The sequence below is a fragment of the Phaseolus vulgaris genome, chromosome 10, assembly GCF_000499845.2.
Source record: "Phaseolus vulgaris cultivar G19833 chromosome 10, P. vulgaris v2.0, whole genome shotgun sequence".
In the NCBI taxonomy this organism is placed as follows: domain Eukaryota; kingdom Viridiplantae; phylum Streptophyta; class Magnoliopsida; order Fabales; family Fabaceae; genus Phaseolus; species Phaseolus vulgaris.
The window spans coordinates 31,562,974-31,589,414 of record NC_023750.2 but is presented as its reverse complement, the minus strand read 5'-3'; the positions used below and the strand labels follow the sequence as shown (position 1 = coordinate 31,589,414).

General features: G+C 30.4%; 2 protein-coding genes across 2 annotated transcripts; one reads left to right on the top strand and one right to left on the bottom strand.

Annotated features, from left to right (window-relative positions):
* Positions 1-547: 547 nt before the first annotated feature.
* LOC137819443 (cyclin-U2-1-like) lies at positions 548-2,408 on the bottom strand. The gene is made up of 2 exons (XM_068623298.1): positions 1,638-2,408; positions 548-1,039 (listed from the first exon to the last, which is right to left on the bottom strand). The coding sequence occupies exons 1-2, from the start codon at positions 2,045-2,047 to the stop codon at positions 775-777; spliced, it is 675 nt and encodes a 224-aa protein (XP_068479399.1). The 5' UTR covers positions 2,048-2,408; the 3' UTR covers positions 548-774.
* A 4,395-nt stretch (positions 2,409-6,803) lies between these two features.
* Positions 6,804-8,956, top strand: LOC137817909 (uncharacterized). Its single transcript, XM_068621134.1, has 3 exons — positions 6,804-7,043; positions 7,128-8,018; positions 8,816-8,956. The coding sequence occupies exons 1-3, from the start codon at positions 6,804-6,806 to the stop codon at positions 8,954-8,956; spliced, it is 1,272 nt and encodes a 423-aa protein (XP_068477235.1).
* Positions 8,957-26,441: the final 17,485 nt, after the last annotated feature.

Sequence of the window (26,441 nt, the reverse complement as noted above, 5' to 3'; positions counted from 1 at the left end):
ACCACCCACTTGATTTACTTATAGATTAAGGAAGTTTGTTAGAACACTGTATAATATGCTATCAAAATTTCGCTCGTCTTTCACCATCAAAACTCATTAAAGAGTGAAAAGTGAAAAAAAAAGGAACAAATTAAAGAGATGAACAAATTTTGACTTCATCAAATTTCCCTTCTTTCTTTGCTTCCATCATGCTGTGATTTACGTGATTTGAAAGCACTCAGCCCCACACCTTTTTACTGTAAACTCCACTTTAGCTTTTGTCAATTGATTTTATCCTTAGATCTAGTTTACACATAATAATATTTGAGTTCGATTGAACAAGACCTAAACACATATTTTTATCAAAGTCACATATCATATACCCTTTTGTTTCTCTTTATATTTCAAATTGTGCTGTGGAATATAATTTGAGTGTGAACAAGTTCAAGATATTGACACTTATATTTTCAAATTTCTATCTAGAAAAGCATAGACGAGTAACAAATCAAGAACAAAGGGTTGAAAATATGCTTAGTTAAAGACAGAATAAATCTAGAAAATCCTCAGATCATCAAATAAAATCCCAAATCTCTTGATATAATTAAAACTCACTGTTTCCTTGTGGTAAAACAAGACAAATTTGTACATGACTCTTATCTGCCTTACCTATGTTCTAAAGTTTCAATCCCCAAACAAATATATAAATTTACACTCATCTATGCACATAAACTGCCTTTCTTGATTTGCAGGAAAAATATAAAAATAAAATTATAACAGCAAAACTCTCTAAGCATTCTACAGCATTACACGTGTGATTTGTGTGTAACCCCTTTCCTCTGTATGCCTTGCTTTGATCTCTTCAGCACACCTTAGGGTCCTCTCAATGTGGTAACCTCCTCCAATGCTCACTTCCCTCTCCAAATGGCAGCAATAGCTCTCAAATACACTCACATTCACATGCAATTTGAAACCCATCATGAAAAGAAATTCAAGCTCCAGCTCATTCAATTCATTTGTTGTCAATCCTCCAACTCTTGCAAAGTATGAATTTCTGAAATTCCTGTCAAATAAGAAGAAGCCACATTAGTATCTATCACATGATGCACTGTTTCAAATCCAAGAAATAAAAAAAAAACAAATAAAAAGACAAATTATGATGCATTAACAACAACATCCACCTAAACTAGGTGACCTAACAAAATGTCCACTTCCTAGGCTGTTAGCCAGTAGTACTCTCACTGATTGAGATTGAAAAGAAACAAGCTTTGTCTCAATTTAACAAACCCCTTACCAAATTATTATCCAGAATTTTTTTTAAAATTGATGTTCAAAAAGGGTTACTATAGTACACACATAAATCTAAAGTTTCTGGTACAATTAATTTTTGGATTAACAGTTGAATGAGTTTGTATGGACACATCAAAGGCTCTAGAGGCAGAGTTTTTCAATATCAGTAAGTTTCCGGGGTGCCATAGATTTTATTTACAGAAAAAGTAACAATTGATAGCATTTTCATGTCTTTTAAAATTCTTCTTCAGAGAATCTGTTATTAAGTATATTTAGAAAAAGAAAATGAGTAATATTTCATCAAAATTTGTTAAACCCCAGACATGAACAAAAAACAAATAGAGAAACCAAAGAGGGAGAAGAGAACTTACATATCTTCCACATACTTAGAAGCCACCATAATAGTTGTTATCAGAAGTCTGTGCACATTTCTGGCATTGATCCTAAACCCAGGATTGTTTTGGCAGAACCGGTCAATATAGACATAGGCCACAACATACACTGATGGTCCTGCTCTAGTGTACCTGAAAATTCTCTCTAGATAAGATTGAATGGTCATATCAGGAATCTCCCTACAATCAAAGATGTTTGTGCTGATAGCTTTGGACAAAGCACTTGAACAGTTCTTCACAATCCTCTGAGTCCTAGCCATGCTCCTCTCAATGAGTGATGCCAGTACATTTATCACTAATGGGGTGTTGGAATCTTCTTTGTATGAATAGGAATACAGATCATAGCGTAGCTTCCTTGGGGATATTGCAAGAGAAGAAGAAGAGGCCATGAGAAAAATTGCTTCTTTTTACTTTAGATGAGGAAGGTTTTGAAAGGGATTGATCTAATAAGCTCCAAATCCAATAGGGTATTTGCTGCTGAGAATTAAACAGCAAGTGATGATGGGGTTGTGTTAGTGTTGATGAAGAAGGTTTTTGGAAGAAGGCTTTATATATAAAGGAGAATTGGGATTGGAAGAAGGGGAATAAAGAGAGAGATTTGTTTCTTTATTTTAAATTTATGATGAAAATATTATTCAGTGATATTTTACTGGTGTGAGGAAGAAAACTACAAAAGAAGGGTTTTGGGCCATTTGGAATCAGTGATAGTGGGTGGAAGCTTGATAATAAAAAAACATAAAAATGAAAACTAATAAGATATGAGTGCCTCCTCTTTTTTATGTCAAAGTACAAACACTCCAGCTAAGATTTCTCTCTCTTAGTTGCATAAAAAACAAGACAGTGTCTTCCACCATGTTCTTCTCAAGTTTCGGATGCATGAATCACCCTTCAATTTTAGCCATTGATCTTGTTTTTTAAATAATCAATAGCAGGAAGCAATAACCTGGAACTTGCTCAACATATTATTACTGTCCATGCAATTATTTATTGTTTAAACATTAGTTATTTTTATTTTTTACTTTTACAGTGTTTTCCTCAACTGAAACTCCTTTCCTTTTCCATTATTTTAGAGTATCCAACATTTATCATCACCTTCAATTTTCTGTTAAAGTCACAAATCAAACTTTAGCCACTATAGTACAACCACTTAGTTCCTCACTGTTCATACCAACTCAAACTAGTCCTTCAACTCCTTTCTTACTTAGAAAAAACTTACAAACTTAATATCTTAACATTTTAAGTTGAATATATATAGTGTCTTCTTTTATATGAAATACTGATAGTTTAATGGTCCCATAATTATTTTGCTTTTGAAAAAGAAATTTATTTATATCCAATACTTTACATAAAAAGAAGGAAAAGATAGGATAAAGAGAAAATAGCAAGAGAGATTATATAAATAAGATAATTTTACTAAATTTTAGAACTGTTTATTGATAAGTAATGAATTTTTTTGTACTATAAATTTTTGGTGAGATTGATAATGTTGTGAAGATGAATTTCTCTTGTTGTGGAAACTTGAATGTAGAAAATGTAATATGGCAGAATCCTCCAAAAGAAAAGCTATATATAGCTGGCAGGTTATTGAGTGGGTGTTAGGGACCTACAAAATTAAAACACACCTAAATGTAACTATAATCTCACAAATGATTAATTAATATGATTAACAAATAAATACATACTAATTCACATGAAGAAAGAAGAGTGTCATTTTCGTTTCTAATTAAATTGAGTATTGACCATTGACCTTTGCCTTTGAGATCTGTGCTCTTTGCAACTCCCAGTGCCAATTCCCGCGCTATACGACAAAACTTAGGTATTTTATTCCATCATCTATTCCTAAGCCCCAATTAACTTTCATTAACTTTTATGTAACATCTATTTCACTCTTTTAATTTGTAAAAAAATAATAAGAGGATTATAATTGAATTTAAAACTGTTTTTAATCATGAAAATCAAACAACTTTCATTTTGGTCCCAATAAAAAATATTTTTAATTCTCTAAAATTTAAAACACACGTGCAATGGGCCTGTCTTCAATGCCACAATATTGGCTTTAATTTGTGACTTGAACTTAGCACGTGCATTATCATCTAACCTTCTTTGTTGTTTGTGCACGATCTTTCTTGGGGAAATTGGAGAATTGTAGTATTATTTCTATTTGTTAATATAACTTAATATATATATATATATATATTTTTGTGAGTGGTATGATAATACATGCCAATTATATATTTGTGAATGAGTTGATAATAGTTGGATAACAGATGTTGGATAAGAGATGGTGTAATAAGATTAATAAATTTTTTATTTTTAAATAATTTTAATATTATATTAAAAAATAAATTTAACGTAATTTAATTTTATAAATTTTTTTATAAAATGAATTATATATTATAAAATATTTTTATTTTTATAATTAATGTGAGATCTTTAATAAATAATTATTTTTATCTTTATAAAAAGTATATTGTTTTTATATATAAAAAAACAGTTAATGCAAAAAGTGAAGGTAACATGAGAAACCTTAAGCTTGGCATCAAGTTGTCCTATAAATAACATTGGGAAAAGGAAAAGCATAAAATTCTAATCCAATGCTAAGATCTAATCTAGTTGTTGAAAAATAGATTATTGTTGAACACAAAACTTTAATTTAGTAGGTGAAAGATATTGAATGTTAAAGATTGATCCTTTAAGAGTTGAACGGCATGCCGCCAATAAATTTCCAACTTATTACCTTTTGATGATATTGGCCCATCATACCCGCTAAAACCCTATGATACAATAATTTTGCCATGTGAAATCTCTGGTATATATTAATGAATGCATAGAGAAAGAAATATAATTTCGAACATAATAAAATGCACTTGAATAAACAACTTAATCAAGTATTTGTAATATAAAAAGTGGATCTTTAAGGTTCATTATTTGGACTTTATATGTCAAGTAAAAATTGACATATATCATGACACAAAAAAAAAATATTTTTTTTACCTAGGTAAAGTAATTGATATAAATTTTTTATTTAGTATATCAAAAGATTTAAAAATAGTGAAGCATTACATATTTTTCACCCACTTTTTAAGTTAATTAAGACTATAATCTATATAGAACAAACATAATTTCTCTTTGTAATTAACACTATACAATTTCTTATATATAACAAACATAATTTCCAGGCATAACTTGTTTACTCTTTGTCTGACAATACGACACATTTTAGATATGTTATAGACAATCAATGATACTTGTTAATATGTTTATTTATGAGTTGTTTAGGATGACATGTTTGAGTTGTATAATAAATTTCAATTGCATAAGATATTTTTATGAGTTTATTTATGATTAATTAAATAAAAGACTTCACACCTTGATAATTTGTCATATTTAGAATTGACCTCTTTAATTTTCAAAACCGCAATAAGTTTTTTTTCTTTTGTCTCTGTCTAGAAACCGCTTACCTAATCAATTAATCACCTTCTTATGCATGCATATAACATGTTTACACTTCATTTGCATCAGATACTAGGCATTTTCATTCTATCCTTTCATATATGAAACACTACACAAAATGTCCACATCTCCACGAAGAAATAAGTCTAAAGCCTTTAAAGGTTCTTCTCAAAATAGGTGGTGACATTGAAGCTTGGTTCTTTGGTGATAATGAATGGATTGATTTTTTTCTACATGAGATGGGCAGAAAAATAATCAATACACCAAAGTTGAACAGCTTCAACTGGCTGAAAGAGAAAAATATGTGAGATGTTAGAAAACTCTTAAAGCATCAAAAGCTTCAGCATTTTCTGAATATGAATGGTAACACCTTCCTGTTGATCAAGGATGATCTTGAAGCTTTGATGTCTCTAAATCCATGGTGTTTGATGGAAAGTTGGAGTTATTGTGTGTGTGGGTGGGTTTTGGGTAGAATATTGTGTAATCCACTTTTTGTTTGAATCTAAAACAGTTTGGAATTAAAACCTTTTTGAAAAGGATTGTTTTATGAAGAAGTGGAAAAAACAACCTGTTGTTTTGTCGTTTCAATCGATTGTTTATCACTTAGAGGTTTTTGAAAAGGGTTTGAAGCTGTTTGACTTGGTTGACTTTGCTGTCAAACCAATTCAATCAGTTGTTTCAAGAATCCAACCGATTGTTTGTTGAAAATCCATAACAGAATTTTTGTTATGTTTGTAAATCAACTTTAAATGTTCTCTAACTGAATAGGCTCCTGCTTTAAATGTTTTTAACAACTTTTGGAGTATTTATAAGAGGTTGTTATACTCTCTTAAATGTTTGATAACAGTTTTGAGACATTTGTGAAAGTGTGAAAACAGATTTGAGTTTTCAAGATTTGCATTCAAGCTTTTGGGTTTTCTCAAAGAAGTGGAATAGGATTGTTGTAATCTTTTGATTTGATCTTCATCAGGTGTAATCCTTTATGTATCTCTTGTATTTCTAAATATTAGATTGTAAGCAGAATCAGAGGTTGTTCTGAATTTTGTGGTGTGTTTGCCAAAGGAAGTGTGTGTCTTGAGGTGTTCAAGGTCACTTCTTTGGTGGTGTGTTTGTAATCTGGATTTTGATTGCATAGTAGATACCCAATGGTTTTCTGGGGACTGGATGTAGCTCTTGGTGTAAGAGTGAACTAGTATAAATTTGTTTGTGTGATTCTCTCTTTCCCTGATCTCATGTATATCTGTTTTAAGTTGTTTTTATTAACTGTTGATAAAAACAACCGGTTCAATCGCTCTCTCTTTCCCTGATCTCATGTATATCTGTTTTAAGTTGTTTTTATTAACTGTTGATAAAAACAACCGGTTCAATCGCAAAAACAACCGGTTGATTTTTTGGAAATCAACTAAAACAGCTTTGTGCATTGTTTTCCATAGTTTCCTTGTCTGTGATTCTTCATTGGCCTTCATTATACCTTCAAATTTGCGAAAATATTTTATAAAAAATTCACCCCTCTCTTGTTTAAGGCCATATATTCTAACAATTGGCATCAAGAGCTTGGCACTTGAAAAATACTCAAGTTTGATCCTAAAAATCTTTTTCTTATGGCTAAAAAATTACCCTTTGGGGAGGGTGCATCAATTAACAGACCACCTTTGTTCTGTGGTTTGAATTACCAATTTTTGGAAGATACATATGAAGATCTTTGTTGAATCTCTTGATAAAGGAATATGTGATGCAATTGAAAATGACCCTTTTATTCCTAAGCTTGAAAAGGATGGTGTTTCTATTGAAAAGCCTTGGTCCCAATGGATTGATGCAGAAAACAAAAAAGCAAAGTTTGATTGCATTGGAAAAAATATTATCACCTCTGCCTTAAATTCTGATGAGTTTTTCAAGGTCTCTCAATGCGGATCTTCTAAGGATACTCTAGAGGTAACTCATGAAGGAATGAACGATGTAAAGAGGGTAAGGAAACATACTCTAATCTAAGAGTATGAGATGTTTAGAATGCTCAAGGGAGAATCAATTGCGGATGTGCAAAAACGGTTCACTCACATTGTCAATCACCTCATGAGTCTTGGAAAGGTCTTTGACAAAGAAGAGTTGAATATCAAGATTCTCAAATGTCTTAATAGATTTTGCCAACCTAAAGTCACGGCTATCTCAGAATCAAGGGACTTGACATCTTTGACTACAACCTCCTTGTTTGGAAAGCTTAGGGAGCATGAGTTGGAGATGAATAGACCCAACATTCAAGAAAGTGAAGATAAGCATGTAAGAAATATTGCCTTGAAAACTGCCAAGCACAAGAACAATCAAGTTTCAAGTGATGACAGTGAAGGAGAAAGTCTTAGTTTGCTGTCCAAAATGTTCAACAAATTCTTGAAGAAGAACCACAACAAAGACTCCAATAAAGAAAGGTATGGCAACAAGAAAACTAGTGATTTTAATGCTAACAATTATACTTGTTATGGTTGTGGAGAGCAGGGGCACATAAAGGTTGAATGCCCAAATAAAGAGAAGAAGTCAAGCAAGAAGGAAAAGAAAGCAAAATCAAAAAGAGCCTACATTGCTTGGGATGAAAATGATGTCTCTTCATCTAGCTCCTCATCAAGTGAAGATGAAGAAGCTAATCTGTGTTTGATGGCCAAGGAAGAGGATGATGCAAGTAGTGTAAGTTCTTGCACTTCTTTAAATGTTGAAAATTATAGTCAACTTCTTCAAGCTTTTAAAGAAACACATGAGGAAACTAATCGTTTGGCACTCTTAAACAATCGATTGAAAGGGTTGAATAACTGGCTTGAAAACAGAGTCAAGGCACTGGAAAAAGAGTTGGAGAATTCAAAAACTGATTTTGAAAATCTAGAAATGTTTTACAAGAACTCTTCTTGCAAGTGTGACTCTCTTGTTTGTGAAAATTGTGAATCTCTTGAAAAGAAGGTTCACTACCTTGTGAAAACTGTGGATAAGCTTTCAAAGGGTAAATCCAACTTTGAGAATGTCTTGGCATCTCAAAATTGTGTTTTTGGAAAAGAAACTCTAGGTTTTAATCCACAGAGCAAGCAAAATGAGTTTTCAAAGTCTTTTTCACCTACAAAAGAGAAATTTAAGCAACAAGATTTGGTCCCCTTGTGAATGTGGGTCCTTTGACATTAACTATGAGGAACCTCAGAATTCTTGGGAATCCATCTCATAACACCTTTAGGAACAAAATATTTCCTAATATTGCAGAATCTAACAGAGTGACCTCTCTTCATGCAATAAAAACATGTAACAACCGATTGTTTCGATTTTTCAATCGGTTGTTTTTCTGGCACTTTTGAAAAAAGCTTTGAAATCCCATTTTTCTTGCTTTGAGGATTAAACCCCAAACCAGATTTTCCAAAAACAAATTTTTAGGATGCCAAGACAGTTTCAAAGTTAGATTTACCCTTTGAAAGTTTATCCATAGTTTTAATAAGATAATGGACTTTATTTTCAAGAATTTCACAATTTTCACAAGCTTTTGAGTAACACAAGTAAGAAGAATTCCTGCAATGCAATTCATGATTTTCAAGATCAGTTTTTTAATTTTCCAATTATTCTTCAAGTGTCTTGACTCTATTTTCAAGCCAGTTGTTCAACCCTTCAACAGGTTGTTCAATAGAGCCAATCGGTTAGCTTCCTCATGAGTTTCTTTAAAAGCTTGAAGCAATTGACTATAGTTTTCAGCCTTTAAAGAGGCACATGAACATACACTACTTAAATCATCTTCTCCCTTTCCCATCAAACAAAGATTGGCTTTTTCATCTTCACTTGATGAGAAGCTTGATGAGGAGACTTCATTTTCATCCCAAGCAATGTAGGCCTTTTTTTATTTCCCTTTCTTGCTAGACTTCTTTTCCTTGCCTTCTTTATTTGGGCATTCAGCTTTCATATGCCCCTGTTCTCCACAACCAAAACAAGTATAATTGTTATGATTAAAATCACTAGTTTTCTTGTTTTCATACCTTTCTTTGTTGGATTCTTTGTTGCGGTTTCTTTTCAAGAATTTGCTGAACTTTTTGGATAACAAACTAAGAGTTTCTCCCTCACTTTCATCACTTGAGTCTTGTTTATTTTTGTTCTTGGCAACTTTCAAGGCTATGTTCCTTACATGCTTGTCTTCACTTTCTTGAACATTGAGTCTATTCATCTCCAACTCATGTTCTCTAAGCTTTCCAAACAGGGAGGCTGTAGTTAAGGATGTCAAATCTTTAGACTCAGAAATGACAGTAACTTTTGGTTGCCAAGATCTATCAAGACACTTTAGAATCTTGATGTTCAACTCCTCCTTGTCAAAGATTTTTCCAAGACTCATTAGATGATTGACGGTGTGGGTGAATCTCTTTTGTACTTCAGAAATTGATTCTCCTTTGAGCATTCTGAACATCTCATACTCTTGTATTAGAGTATGTTTCCTTTCCCTTTTCATATCATTTGTCCCTTCATGGGTGACCTCTAGAGTATCCCACATTTCCTTAGCCGATGCACATTGTGAGATCCTGAAAAATTCATCAGAGTTCAAAGCAGAGGTTATGATATTCTTGGCAATGCAATCAAACTTGGCCTTTTTATTTTCAGCATCAGTCCATTGGGACCAAAGTTTTTCAATAGAAGCACCTTCCTTTTCAAATTTAGGAATAGGGTCATTTTCAATTGCATCTCAAATTCCTTTATCAAGAGATTCAACAAAGATTTTCATTTTAAACTTCCAAAACTGATAGTTCAAACCACAAAACAAAGGTGACTTTTTAATTGAGGCACCTTCCCCAAAAGGTAGTTTTTCAGCCATAGAAAAAAGATTTAGGATCGAAAACTTGAGTAACTACAAGAACTTAGCTCTTGATGCCAATTGTTAGAATATATGGCCTTAAACAAGAGGGGGGTGAATTGTTTATAAGAGATTTTCAAAAAAATTTGAAGGTTTAATGAAACTCAGTGAAGAAATCCAGAAGAGGAATCAAGTTAGCCAATAACACAATCTGTTTTAAAGTGAAACACAGAAAAACAACCAGTTGTTTCTTCGATTCAATCGGTTGTTTATACAAGTCAAAACTTAAACAACTTAAAAACAGAATTTAAAAGAGACCAGAGAAAGAGAAATGCACACAAGCAGTTTATACTAGTTCACTCTTACAACAAGAGCTACATCCAGTTCCCAGAAACCACTGGGTAATCCACTAAGCAATCAAACCAGATTACAAACACCACACACCAAAGTAGTGACCTTGAACCCCTCAAGAAACACACTACCTTTGGCAAACCACACCAAGAGTATTGATCTTGAACACCTCAAGAACACACAACACTCCTTGGCAATACAACAACAAAAATACATAAGATTGAGAAAAGGATTACACCTGATCAAAGTACAACTGAAAAGAATACAATTGCAATCTTATTCCACTCTCACTTGAAAATCCAAAGCTTGATGTGAATCTTGAAAACTTGAGATCAAATATGTCAAACTGAATTTCTCAAAAATGTTTCTTACTTTTCAGAAACATATAACAAACTATTTATATTTTCCAAAGATTGGTTAAAACATTTAATGAAGGAGCGTATTCAGTTAGAAAACATTTTAGACAGATTCACCATTCAAAACTGAATTCTTTAGGATTTTCAAAGAAACAATCGGTTGAAAACACAAAACAACCGATTCATTTGGTTTGACAGTTAAGTCAACCAAGTCAAACAGCTTTCAACCTTTTTCAAAACCTCTAAGAGCAAAACAACCGGTTGATTCGACAAAACAACAGGTTGTTTTTCACTTAGTTGGAAAAACATCTAATTTCAAAAAGGTTTCAATTCACATCAGTTTTTAGATTCAACAAAAGAGTGGATCACATTTTAATCTACCCAGATCCCACCCACACACAGCAGCAACACCAGCCTTTCATCAAACCGTTTTTGTTTTTCATAGAAAACTTATAAAAAGAGTTTATCTATATATTACTTGTAACGAATTAAAAATCAGAAAGACAAAAAGACTTGTTTTTTAAATCTTAGAGAAATTCTTTGAAATTATTGGATCATTCTTATAGTGAAAAGAAGGTGCATATGAGATTTTACAATGCTTGTGTTATCTTTTGTTTCTTAGGTGTTTTTCATCCTTTTTCTACATTTTTTCCATGGTGTTAGGCAGATTCAAATAGAGTTTTTTTTTTTAATCTGCAATGGATTGTTTTGTGTGTATGTCTAAAGGTTCTTGTAGGGTTCAAGAACTAGTCATTTGATTGTATAAATTTGTTACCTTATGTTTTTAGTGAACTCTCAACTGGTTAGGTTGGGGACTGAATGTAGCTCTTCTGGTAATCGTGAACCAATATAAAAGATTTGTGTGATTCTCTTTATCCCCCTCTTTATTGCTTTAATTCTCAACATATCGAATATTCACTATATTTCAATTGATTGGATAAATATAAAACTAGTTGATATATTTTATGATTTCCTATTAATCACCTTTATAATCGGTTGAAAACAGAATAACTAATCAATTGATTTTATCATAATTTTCAATCTGACTTCTAATTTTGCGAAAATCTTTTGAAAAAAATTTAGTCCCTCTTGTTTTCGGCTAACCATTCTAACAATACCTACTAATAGTCATAAGGTCTAGTTTCTTCTCTTGTGAGTTATAAATTCTTACTTCATAAAAGCATTCCTAAACTGGGTTTCCAACCTTTGAATAACCCAAAAGGTGTCTTTAAAATAACATTGGTTGGAACTCAATTTACTAAATACACAACCATCTTAAGTTCTTCAATACATAAGAATTTAGGATGCTTTGTATTACTCTTCATGCTTCTTACTATAACCCATTAAGGTTTGATTTCTTTTTTCTACCATACCATTATGATATGGAGAACCAAGCAAAATGTACGGGAAAATAATCTTAGGGTCTTGAAGTAATTTACCAAATGGTTTAGGTGCTTGTCCATTCTTTGTTATCTAACAAAATACTCTCCACATTTATCATATTTCACAATCTTAATTTGTTTTACGCATTGCAGCTCTACTTTAGCCTTAAATACTTTAATGGAATCCAATGCTTCATCCTTAAACTAAAGTAAATAAAGATACACATACCACGAGTAATCATCTATACAGGTGATTATGTATCTTAGACTACTTGCATTCATACATGAACAAAAAAAATATTTGTATGAATATTTTCTAGTAAGTGTTAACTCCTTTTAACACCCATTTTGGACTTGTTAGTTTGCTTACCTTTAATGCAATCCACACAAGTCTAAAAATTATAAAATATAAAGTACTAAGTATTCCTTCATTTACTAATCATTTAATTCTCTTAATGGAGATATGTACCAATCTTCGGTAACACAACATAGAGGAATCCCCATTTATAACAGATAGTTTTCACCTAACAAAAACATGCATACAATTATAAACAACGTTTTTTGTAAATTAATAGAGTAAAGGCCATTACATAGTTCACAATAACCAATAAATTTTGATTTATTCAATAAAGTAAAACTAAAATCCATAAAATTAAAAGAAAAAAGCCAAAGGTTGAAGTTGGAAATGAAAATCAAGTTCTTATTAATACTAAGAACATGAAAGGTTGTTTCTAATCACAAAATAAAATCATTGCTTAAAACTAAATTGCATGTCCTAACAACCTCCATATGTGAGACTATCTTACTTTATGAATAAATGCATTGTTCACTTTTCATTGATTTCCTTAAGTTTATACATTGCAAAATATTACAAACATTAATTGTAGATCCATAACCAATCCACTATGTGTTATTGTTAATACTAGTCATATTAGATTCATAAAAAACAAAAGTAAATGAAATATCTTTCTTCTCTAACCATCTCTTAAACTTTTTACAATTTTTCTTCATGTGTGTCTTCTTTTATACAGATGAAAGACTTACTCTTTATTTATATTTGGCTGAGTAGGAATCTTTCTCTTCTAGTTGATTTGATTCTTTTTATTCTTAAGAGAATGGTTCAAGTTACTTGCTTCCATTAGCAACATTTCCTCTTCTTGAACACACATGGTCTATAATTCATTAATAGACCACTTATGCTTATGTTGTTGTAAGAAATTTTGAGGGGGGCATATTGATGAGGCAAAGTACATTGTACTAGAACATAATCAGACATGGTAATCTGCAAGTCTTTTAGTTGAGGCACAATTTCCTTATGCACATGATATGATCACTCACTTCCTTCCAATGTGTTTTATGGATAAAATTTGTATTTTAAAGGTGTTGGCAAGGGATTTTTCGAATCTGGTAAATTTCTCATCAATAGCCTTTCGTAAATCTCTAACATTGTAATTTTGGTCAATAAAACCTCATATTTCAGTAGAAAAGTTGGTCTTTATGAACATTACAGAGAGATTATTTGACCACTCCCATTTTTCATAAAGATCTACAACATCTGAAGTGTTAGTTTCAGTAGTAACTAGTGGTTATGGTTTCCTAATAGCATAGTTCATCAAACACACACACAAATTCATTTAGTACTTTTAGGTCATATACTTGATTCTCAGTTAGACATTCACATCAAAGTGTTAACCATTAAACCAAACATTTTTTCTTCTTTATAAAAGACATTTAAACATAACTCATGTTGATAGTAGACAAACAACAAGACATTGAAGCATTATGCATTTAAGTCGTCTTCTATTGTGGCACAGGTCAACTTGTCTCGTTTTACAACCCGTGAACCAGAAAAAAAAAACACTGACTATTTTGGAATGATTTAAACATTGTAAAATGTCATTTTAATTACAAAAATATCAGAAAGGTTATTCAAATTTTACAAATGTGGAAACTAAAATTAACTTTCACCATTGTTGCTCTCACTATTCGCTCTTAGTTTTCAAACTCTTGCTCTAAATACACAATAATGTTATATGATGAAGAGGAGAGTAGACTCAGTCACTGAAAACCAAGAATGTGCATCCAATGTATAGAGCTTTCATCCATCATGAAGTTGTGGATATTGGAAAACTTGAAAAAAATTATAACAGGATATCCACATTATAATGAATCATATTCATGAACAAGAAAAAAAAATATACTTATTATGGAGGAAACACACATATTATGAAAAACAGATACCCATTTAGTATAAAACAATTAACTACCAAAAATCAAAAATACTAAAAGAAGAAGAAAAAAAGTGAATAACTATAACAAAAAATAAATAAGGCAAAAAAGAAAATTTATTTTATCCTAAAAAAATGTATATGTCGATTGTTCATTGATTATATATAATAATAATAATAATAATAATAATAATAATAATAATAATAATAATCACTACAAGAAAAACTTGAATTAACGTCAACCAAAAAGAGACGCAAAGAGAAGAAAACCGATAATTAATCATCGGATGTACATCGGTAAGTAGCAGATGCTAAAACTATGGAAGCAAAATGAATTTACATTGCCTTTGAACGTGACACAAATATCATGGGCTAAGCCCACTCTACAGTCGACAAAAAATGGGGGCAATTTCGCCTACTAGACCAACAAAAGAGTGATATTTTTAAAAAATAAAAAAGCATTACGTCAGCTAAATCGATGCAAAGTTAGGCGAATAAAAAAATAAAAATAAAAACTTAACGTCAATGCAAAATGGGATGCAAAAATAGATTTAAAAATGAACTTAAGGTGATGTGATTCCACTAGCCATATAGAGAAAGGTTCTTGACCTTCTTAGGAATCACCTTGAGTTGGACATTATAGAGGCACTTTTCTTAGAGTTGGATCATTTGTTCTAAGACAAGAACTCACCAAAAACTAGTACCAAATCCCAAACTCATTTGGATGAACCAATTTTAGTCAAATTGAACCAAACAAATGAGCAAGCAAAGCAAAGGAACAAGATGAATGGACAGAATTATAAAACTGCCGAACCAAAAACTCATAAAAACAGCAAGAACATCTAACCAAAACTCAAGAACACAAGCTAACACAAACAATAGAAAGAGGAGAAAGGAAGGAGAGAAGAAATGCTCATGAAGATGGAAGGAGGATGGATGATCTCGCCACTAGAAGTGTGGAATGCTCCTAGATGAGAGTGATGCCGCCACTTGAGGACTCGATTGATCCATCAAGATAAGACTAGAGAAGAAGGCTCAAAGCTCTCCAAAGTTCACTCAAAATTTGAGTAGAGTTTTCTTATATTAATTCCAATCTGAATTTTACAAAGGAAGCACCTCTATTTATAGCCTAAGGTGCTGAAAAATAGGTGGGAAATTTCAAATAAACTCATTTGAAATTCCCACCAAAAACAAGTCACATGGGAGGTGTGACCTTTTTCTACTATGACACCTCCCAAAAACTACACCTACACCACTCTCCTAAGTCACATGGGTAATGTGACTTTATTTTACATTTTCACACTCCTTTATTTAATAACCACACCTCCTAAAATTATACAAGAGTATTTCAAAGCTTGGCCTTGCCCCTCATGGGATGGACTTGGGCTCTTTGGGCTTTGGCCTTCTTGGGCTTGGGCTTGGGCTTTGGGCTTGGGCCTCATCTTTATTTTATGTCTTCTTTTAATTTTGAGAAGACTAGAAGGAAGAACTTCAAATGTGAGGGTGGATGTCCTCTTCCTCCATTAATAAAAATGAACTTAAGGTTTGTGTGGGCTTGACTGATGCATAAGTGAAAAAAAAAAAACAATTTTAGGCATTAGGAGGTCCATTCTACATAACCAATTTGTTTCAAATACAGCATTCCATTCATTCAAACCAATAATAGAAGGTCCAATACTTACACCTTAATTAAATGGATTGCATCTTTTTAGTTCAAGTTCACCATAATAATAAACAAAACTAGCGCATTCAACAATGATAAATCAAGCAACCAACAATAATAAACATGGGTAGTCCCAAATTGAAAATCCGAAACGCAAATCAAAACTGAAAATTGAATTTAATTTTAAACCAAGCTTACTTTTCACAGCTTATAGTCTTAGCAAGACTGAATTGAGACCGCGAAGGCAGAGTAACGAACCAGCTCATAAATGTGAAGATAAAATGCCTCTAAAACACTGTAGAAATGAAGAAATAAAAAATGAAAGGAACAAATGAAGAACAAGGAAACTAATAAAAAAGGATGACGTCAGCCACTAAAGAGAAACACCAACAGAGCGCCACATAGAGGAGAGAAAATCCATTCGAGCGTCGTGGAGAGGGGAGAACACGTGACGGGGAGTGGCGTGTGGAGTAAAGCGGAGGGAGCGACACTGAGAGGAAGGGAGAAACAGAACATGGAGGAGAAAACGTGATGTGGAGTGGAGTGCAGAGTGAAGTGGAAGAAGGAGCGACGTGGAGAAGAAGGGAGAAACTGAGCACGACGTGTTTAGTTTCTTCTGATTTGGGGAAAATGAACACTCGAAAGGGTTTATTGCGAAAAATCTTACACAATATTTGCGTTGGCCAACTCGACACAAAACCTTAATAACTTTGAGTCGTCCAAGCCGACACAAAAACTGACACAATATTACACTACAAGAAAATCATGAAATAGAAACCAATTTTTAGAGACCAAAATAATTAGTTGCAATAATAACTAAATTAGAGACCATTTTAGAAACTAAAACAAAAATTGGTTTCTAAATTAGGTTCTATTATTGTTAAATAGTTTCTAAATTGGTATGTAATTAGCAACCAAGGTTTTAGAGACCAAATTTAGAAACTAAATAAATGGTAGTTAAAACCTTGGTTGCTAATTAGATACCAATTTAGAAACTATTTAACAATAATAAAAACTAATTTTTGTTTTAGTTTCTAAAATGGTCTCTAATTTAGTTACTATTGCAACTAATTATTTTGGTTTCTAAAAATTGGTTTCTATTTGATGATTTTCTTGTAGTGTTAGTATCCACCAAGCCGATGCAAAACTTGAGTTACTTTTTTATTTTTCCTTTCACTTTCACTGAGCGTTTGACAAACGTAGGGATTAGCTCACGCAACTTGTGTTTACATCCACTTATCCTGATTTTGACCAACACAAATTGCATCCTTCTATTAGCTAGCTGACAAAATCTTCCATAATTAATCTACCATTTTTTTAGTGAATTATTATTATTATAATAAACTGTAGTTATATATTCGTTTTTATTCACACTTCCTTTAAAGTTATATTATTTAGGTATTAAAAAGGCACCATTTGACTGAATTATATATAAAAAAATTAATATTAATTTATATATAAATTAATTTATAAAAATTCTCTTCTATAACTTCTCCATTTTTTACATACAAATTAAATTTCAACTTATCAGAAAATTGAAATCATGTTTTTCTTAATTTTTTTTATAATAAAAGTCATCCAAAAGATATCCTATATCTTTATCTTTTACACATGAATTATAGCTTTTTTGAAAGGGGTTGGTTTGCAGCCTTATATGAAATTTATACATAAAAGAGTGAGAATGAATGACATATAATCTAACAGAATATGAACAGTGTAGCATAGTAGCATAAAGTGATGAACCAATGAGATTTTTGCACGCCTCTGACCAAGTTCCATAATGTTTCTCATCAATCATCACATATCAACCTCTCAAACAATTTGTTTGCATGTGCATGCAATTACCATCACTAATATCCAAATATTAAAACACCATCCACAGATAAAAGAGTGGTAATTTTAGAAAGCTAAGTTTATATATATATATATATATATTTATTAATTGATTATCAATTTTCATATGAAAATTGATAATCAAGTTGTTAATAAAGTTTTAGAGAACCATTTATACTTTTTTTTAACATTTAAAGTATTTCAAATTAAAGAAATTACTTTTAAGTTTTATTCTTAAAAACTGTGTTGGAAGGTTAATATCTTGTTTGGATGGGTAATTTTATTGTTCAAGTGGATTTGGAGACTGAGAAAAAGTCTATTTGTATTTGATAGAAATAATTTATGACAATTACGTGAAAAGAAAGAAAAAGAGAAAGTTATATTTAAATTTTTAACTTCAATTTCTAAATGATGTAAAACATTATTTTTTATTTAATAAAAATATTAATATTAATATATAATAGCTTTTATACATCAGCAAGACATAAGAAGAGTAAATCATAACTAAGATATAAAAAGGAAGAAAAAAAGAATATGGAGGAGATGTATTAAGAGTTAGTTGTTTTATGAAAACAATGTAGAAGATATGAAGACAATTAATAATTAAGTATAGTTTAATTTTATTCATTGAAGTGGGTTAAACTATTTTACTTTCTCTTATTAGTAGGGTAGTGTTGGTAGTTATTATAGCTGCATAATGTGTAGTGATGATGGATAGTTTTGGTTGTTATAACAACATAATTATCACTTTGCAATATATATTTATACATGTGTAATTATGTTTCCCTCCCCTCTCCCTCTCCCTCACATGCATGGATATCCCCACATATTTAGTTAACTTTTGGGAGGTTAGAAAAATTAATTTATGCAAATAGGTTGATATTCTTAACCTATCATTTTAAAAAGTTGATTTTAAATTTAATTTAACATTGTTAATTTTAAAAATATTTTTTAACATATATTATAATTTGATGATCTATTTAATTGATATCGGATTTTCGTCAAATTACAGGATATAGTTTAAATTATATATTTTAACTAATTTTAAATTTGAATTATTGATATTTTAGTAATGAATAAGTGTTTTTTTTAGATATTTTTACTGAAATAGAAACCTCTATATCTTTAATAGGAAAACTCTCAAAATCATTTCAAGAATATATGGAAAGAAATCTATATTATAATTTAGAGCATTTGATTTTTGTTCAAATTTTACAACATTGATTAAAACCAAAGTTTTGTCCAAAATAAATAAATAAATAAAAATTAAATTTAAGTTTAGGTAACTGACTTATAAAATAAGATTTATCTTTCATTTATATACTTTAAGATAATTCATTACATAAACTATTTTCTAACTTTCAAAAATCACTACACGGAACACTAAGTTCGACAGTCAAGAAAAATTCATTTTACTTCTTATGATCCAAAAGATTAAGTAAAAGTAATGTAAAAGTTGATGAAAAAAGCCACACATTTTTATTTAATTGCAATGGTGTATATAAAAAATTATTATATGTTTTAAAATAGTAATTATTAAGAATTAAACTTTAAGTCTAACTCAATTTTATAAAATTAGTTTATAAGGTAAGATTTGAATGCACTTATATATTATGAAATGTTGTTACATTTTTTCACGTCGAGATTTATCAACTTGTGCATAAGATTATATATCTTTATGGGTAGTCCGATAACGATCCGACAACAGATGATATAATAAACCCAACAAACTCTCGTTAGAATAAATTCTAAATAACAATACCTATCTTAAAATAGAAATCTAACTCAATTTTAAAAATTCAGTTTATAAATTAAGATTTGAACTCACTGTCTTATATGATATTATATTTATATAATATTATATGATGTGGCATCTCTAATATTAGTGATTTGATTTGAACCTTAATTCTTATCACCCGTAATTAATTTTAAAACTTTCTTTGAACTCTAATTCTCGGTCACCGTTGTGAGTATGGTAAACCATTATTTTAGCTTAAATAATTGATCTGAATTTAGAAGAGCAGAAGAACAGTGAGCAATGGGCACCTTTGCATTCGATTTCATTGTCTCCTGCCATATCTATTCGTATATATGAAGTACAGAATTAGGAACCGACATGCATAATTGATTTAAAAGAAAAGTACTTAGATATTATTAAATTGAGCAAAAGAACAAAAAGAAATGAAAAAGTTTTGAGGCATGAATCTACCCAGATATATATATATATATCTTTGCAGGGTTTTTGTGGCCAGGAGATCATGCACAACAGACGTATATTGGCATGTCTATAAGTTTAGGTCACAAGCCGACATAATCTAGGGTTGGACATATTCTAATGGATCTTCCAAGGACCTTCATGAATGAGACAAACTAACCTAATAGTATATGATTCATAAATCAGCATTTAACTAGATTCAAAGGTAACCATGTCAAAACAAAATGTACTACTCTTTTAGCATTGCAATGAAACAGATCTAGTGATACAAGTTGGTGTGATTAATGCATACATACATAGGAGAAATATAGATTTTCTATATAGTAGTATGTGGAAGACAAGAATCAAAGTTTGGATGTAGGTCTAAACAAAAGGTAGTAGTCACTACTAAAAGTAAAACAAAACAACTCATTTATTTTCACATTTCATTCATATTCACTCTTTCTTTCTATTTCATCTCTTAACACACATTTAAAATTTCATAAATAACACTATTTTTTTTAATGAACTTATTTAGAAATAAAAAATAATTATTCATTATATTAACTAAGTTGGATGATATTTTATAAATTAAAAAATTATTGATATTTAAATTCATTTTTATTATTAATAAAATTTATAAAATATTTTTTAAATTTATTAAGATTTTAACTATTTTCTAAATTAATCTTTAAAGTACTTCTTATTACTTTAAAATCTAAAATAATTAGTAGACAAAATCTTAATAACTAATATTAAATATTAATTTAATTTTTTTTATAATTTTTTATTAATAATAGAAACTATTTTAAATATTAATAATTTTTCAATTTATAAAATAATATTTAACTTAGTCAATATAATAATTATTTATTTTTTGTTTTTAATTAGTTGATATTTAATAATTTTTTTGTGGTAGTTTGAGAATATAATTTTATTTTCTAAATTATTGTATTGAAAAATTAAGAGTATATTATTTTTTCTTGCTGACTTTTTGTCTTTTTCTTAGTGAGCTGAAACAGTACACTACTCTTTTTAAAAAAATTAGGAATATTCTATAATTTGTTTTAATCTTTATACAAAATCTTAAATGAAAAACAGTTTGAAACAGGAGAGAGGAAGTACTTTGTTACAAAGTGCACATTCACTCCTTTGTTCCTTTGATTTTCTTTTCCCCACATTGTATTTTTTTTTCTTTTTGAATTTTCTCATGTTGCTTTAAAGTTTAAGTTTTAAAATTTGAAATTGTTAGCTCTCCATTAAATATGAAGTTCTTTTATACAAAATAAAATTTGAAATGACAGTTGCAAAAGTGAGTGCCTTTAAAGAAAGAAAATCATGATCTTTGAATTCTTTGAACATTACAGAGAAGCCCGTAACTTATATCAAAATTCAATTAACTCTCTTTATCACATCTCATTTTTAAGTTGTAAATGGTATCTAATTTCTTAAAATATCTATATTAATTAAAAATATTATAGCATTATAATATATAAGAATAAATATAAATTTCATCTTATAAACTGATTTTATAATTAAAATCATAGTAAAATAAACAAGATAATTATATTACAAGAATTATTCTACCCACAATTACACCATTTTAAGACATAATAAAAGGGAAATCAATTACACTAAAAATCGTTTCAATCCCTTTATTTTCATTCTGACCCATTGGAGGAAAAGCCACAGTGTAAGATGCCGAAAGAAGCCCAAAGTGAACCCAACAAAAAATTATTCTCCCAAAACAAAGACGGACAGTACCTTTATTTATGAACATTTCTTTCTGCACTCTCACAGTTTCCATGTTTACTCCATGGAGGTGGTTAAAAGATAAAACTCTCTTCTTTCTTTCTGTCACGGCCCACATTTCATTGCAGTCACCCTTATTTATGTGGTTGTGATGGACTCAAAAAAGAAAATTATATCGTTCAATTTTTTTTTTAATAAAAAATAACTTCCAAATTATATAATTTGAATATTTTTGTCCTAGTTGGTACCGAACGAGCTAGTCTCGGATCTGGTGATCGACCGACCAAGTCAAAGAACACTTCAAGATACACAAGAAATGACACTGATGACAGTTATAATAACACTTAATGAGTTACAATCATATTCCAAAATATGCAGGAAACATCTTCGACAACTCAGCTAAATACTGATTAATTGAAAGATGGTACACATATTCTTCAAATATCCCAACATACTTATGTACCAATATATTCCCTACAAATCAGGGATCACGATGCATATCAGTGAATAACTGATGTTCAGCCCATCACAACAAGTGCCCGTAGTCAACACTATAAATAAACCCTCTGGGAGGTATAATGATGATTTTTTCAATTACATATATACACTCTTTACATAAAGTACTTATTTCGTCGGAGTACCTTTTACAGGTCAATTCCAACCGAGCATCAGCATTTGCAGAAAGAGATTCAAAGGGATGTATAAGAAGATCACCGACACGTCAGCAATTGTACAACTAGTCCCAGATACTATTTAGGCCCTCTTTGCTTATACAGATACAAATTCCATGCAATAAATGACTTCTAGATTACACAATTTAAATAAAAAAAAAACTTTCAAATTGTGTAATTTGAAAGTCAAAAATAAATTTTGGATTATACAACCTAAATTTTTTTTCATGCAAAAATTTACTTCTAGACTACATTATCCATAAGTAACTTTTCATAAAAAAAGGTAAAGTAGAAATTTTCATATTTGTGGAGGTGCAAAAGAAAATTCTTGGACTGCAAAAAGAAACCGCCTTATTTATATTTAAATTGGGCCAAAGGCCTAGTGACGTTTAAGAATTTTCAAGTTTGTTTCATAGACAATGCACATGTTTTGCATAAGCTTATCAAGAAATACTTATAGAATATAAAATAGGAAGAAAAAATAAATACAATGACTGTTTTATAAATTAAAAAAAAGTTATGCATTCCAAGAATGCATTATAATGGAGAATGGGACTACATACTAAGAATACCAACAATGCATTATTAACATTAAGTTGATGGAGAGACCAATGTTTGATAACAACATAGAAAAGAACTCAAAGTGTAAGTTTCACTACAAAGATAAAAATACACAACAAATTATTTTTTTGCTAAACACCAAGATGAAACCAAATAAATAATTGAAATTATATATAAAAAAAAAAATCACATTCAAACAAGAGCATATATTATTATATATGATCATTTAAGGCCAAGACAATCAATATATCATCAAGGGCTCATACTTAATCAACACAAAAACAAATAAAAATTTAAAGATTTTTTACACTTGTAGATTTCTAATATAGCAGGCTTAAGTTGTAGTGAAATGGTGAAAGTTTTGAATCAAACAAATAGTCATGGTGTTTATGTGAAACAAAAATGAAGAGAAGAGAAAATTTGTAGGAAAATCTTATCAAACAAATTAGAAATTAAGTCTCTTGATGGAGAACTCAAATTATACACGGACAACTCAAATTTGGGGTGTTCAGTTCGGAATCGATTTAAAAAATCGAAAGCTGATTCAAATAATATAGTAAAATAAATCTAAATTTTTGAGATTTTTTTTTCTAAAAATTGACTGGTTCATTCAGTTTGTGGTTTGAATGTTTAAAATTAATCTAAACCAAATTGAACCACAATACCTTCAATTTTTTTTATTTTATTAATATAACAATGATAAGTTATAAGGGTATTTATAGTACAATTTAATTCGATTTTTTGTTCAAAATACATTTAAAACAAATATAAAATCTGTGGTTTCAATTTGAAAGAAAAAATCCGAACTAAATCAAACCAATTTGTGCAGTTTGATTGGATTGACTTTTGCGATTTTTAATTTTAATTATAATTTTTTATTAGAGATTTACTATTTTTTCATCTTTTAAATTAGAATATTATACTAAAAAATATGTTATTCAAAATCTAATAATAAATATATTAAATAATAAACTAATAAAATTAATTATTTAATATTATTAAAAAGTTAAAAATTATATATGTTTATATTCTAACGATAACAAATACGAAAAAAAAAAATTAAAATCAACTTAAAAAAGATATTTAGGGTGTGAAGTTGATAGGATCACTCTCAAGGAGAATTGACAAATTTTGATGGAAGAATCAACAAACTTACATATCAAATGTGTGAAGGAAATCAAACAACTTAACAAGAAAATTTATGTTAAAGTATACAAATTATTATAATAATAATAATAATAATAATAATAATAATAATAATAATAATAATAATAATAATAATAATAATAATAATAATAATAATAATAATAATAATAATAATAATAATAATAAAAAAAAAATAATAATAATAATAATAATAATAATAATAATAATAATAATAATAATAATAATAATAATAATAATAATAATAATAATAATAATAATAATAATAATAATAATAATAATAATAATAATAATAATAATAATAATAAATAATAATAATAATAATAAATAATAATAATAATAATAATATAATAATAATAATAATAATAATAATAATAATAATAATAATAATAATAATAATAATAATAATAATAATAATAATAATAATAATAATAATAATAATAATAATAATAATAATAATAATAAATATATTGAATGTATATGGAATATTTCGTTGTCTTTACAGCAGATGCCTCATCTTTTTAGTCATATCATGGTTAGGGCGGATCAGGATGTTCCTAATTGGATTCTAGATGAGTCTGGTCGATTCACTCTTAAATCGACTATGACTTTTTTCTTGGAACCAAGAGTTCCTTGTGGTTGGGGTAAATTTATTTGGTCTTCAGATATCCCACCTTCCAAAACTCTTGTTCTTTGGAAAGTTTTTCATGGGCGGCTTCCTACAGATCAACATATTCAAAATAAAGGTCTCCATATTTGTTCTATGTGTACGCTTTGTGAAAAACATGAGGAATCTATTCATCATTTATTTTTTGAATGCCCTAATGCTTTGTATATTTGGAGTTGGGTTTGAATATTTTTCCTACTTCTCATTTCTCTAATAAGGATGATCTTCTTTCTTTTATTAAGAGTGATGGTAGTCCTTTGGTTAAATTGATTAAACTTGCTGTGATAACTTTTTCTATTTGGATGCTATGACATATGTTCTCGCCGGTTGACTCAGCTGCTGTTGACTTCAAAGGCAGATGGTGGCTCCTCCTATCTCTTGGTGGCTTCCGCTCTCTCCTTGGGTAGCTGAGAGTAGCTTCGTTGAAACAAAGGGGGTCCTACCAGTTGATTGCACTCCGACGATCAAGTCAGTCCTGGGCTAAGAAATAGTAAAATTTGTAAAGCAGTCTCAGTCTTAGAAATGGCGTACCTGTCTAGGGTTCTTACCACCCTTTATATAGGTTGTATCTAGGTCAACTCCCTGTCCCACAAGGATATTTCCTTTAGTGGAATTAGGGTTACTGGTGAGACATCATGTGACGCGTTGCACAAGCTTAGCGCAGCCACGGCACAAGACTTGCCTCTTCTGGAGTGCAAAATCTTTAACAGTATGCCCGCCAGGGTACCAACTCAGTACCAACATTGGGGGGCCATTTGTTCTATGGGTGCCCTAAGTACTCACATGCCATGCATGCAGTCTATCCTTAGCACCACCAATGATTATTTACTTGTGCTAGACCTGAGCGTGCTATACACACCACATGCATGAATCCTCTCGTGACTTAGGTCCTTCTGATATCTGGATGTGAACTCGTATTATTTTTGGGGCCCAGCTTATGTGGCCCATTAATACATCGAACCACCGAGGTCCGATGTCACCGGCTGATGTCGACCTCTCCAATGCCGATGTCCGAGGTCTGGCCAGTACACAAGCCCACTAGGCTCGAGCTGTAACTTGTTTCCAGCGAAGAGGCTAAGTGATCGCCCATGACGACCTACGTGGCGAACGAGTGATAGGACGTGCACAGTGTGCTGAGGTGACGTCTCACCATACTTTTTTCACCAGCGTACACGTGGCTAGATCAACGATCGAGGCTCGTTGTCGCTTGCGCTTCTATGATACCTTAAACCCTTCGAATTTTACGCTCCTTTCATTGTTCCATTACTTCACTTAAGCATTTCATTTCTTCTAGAACCCTATTTCTTAGAACGTTGTGCCCTCTCCCCTCGCTTACTTCAACTTCCCGAAGCACGATCACTACAAGGTATGCCCTTTACTCCATTATTAACTTTGCTTTATGATTTCGATGCTAATAACATGCATTAACTGTTCTGGGACTGTTTATGTTTTCTGCACTTTATGGTTTATGCCTTTTGTTTTTGCATTTCTCTGTTTTTAATAAAATTCGGAAGCGCACCAAACCCTTTCTCTAAACTCTGCCCTTTTTGATGGAAGAGGCCCCGACACCAATCCATTGAAAGGCCACCAAAATATCAAATTAAGGCAACCACTAGAGTTATGGTCAAAGAGGGGTCAAGAGGACGCATTCTACATGTCATAAACTCTAGTGTAGAATAGTTTTTACATTTTTGTCAAAAGTAGCATAGTTTAATT

What these genes read in the sequence shown, in the direction of transcription:
- LOC137819443 (XM_068623298.1), bottom strand. Translation starts at nt 2,047, where the DNA reads ATGGCCTCTTCTTCTTCTCTTGCAATATCCCCAAGGAAGCTACGCTAT. An exon ending in TCTAAGTATGTGGAAGATAT is followed by an intron (nt 1,040 to 1,637) that starts GTAAGTTCTCTT and finishes CTTATTTGACAG; the next exon opens with GAATTTCAGAAATTCATACT.
- LOC137817909 (XM_068621134.1), top strand. Translation starts at nt 6,804, where the DNA reads ATGAAGATCTTTGTTGAATCTCTTGATAAAGGAATATGTGATGCAATT. An exon ending in CTTCTAAGGATACTCTAGAG is followed by an intron (nt 7,044 to 7,127) that starts GTAACTCATGAA and finishes AGAATGCTCAAG; the next exon opens with GGAGAATCAATTGCGGATGT. An exon ending in CTTGCAAGTGTGACTCTCTT is followed by an intron (nt 8,019 to 8,815) that starts GTTTGTGAAAAT and finishes AATTGACTATAG; the next exon opens with TTTTCAGCCTTTAAAGAGGC.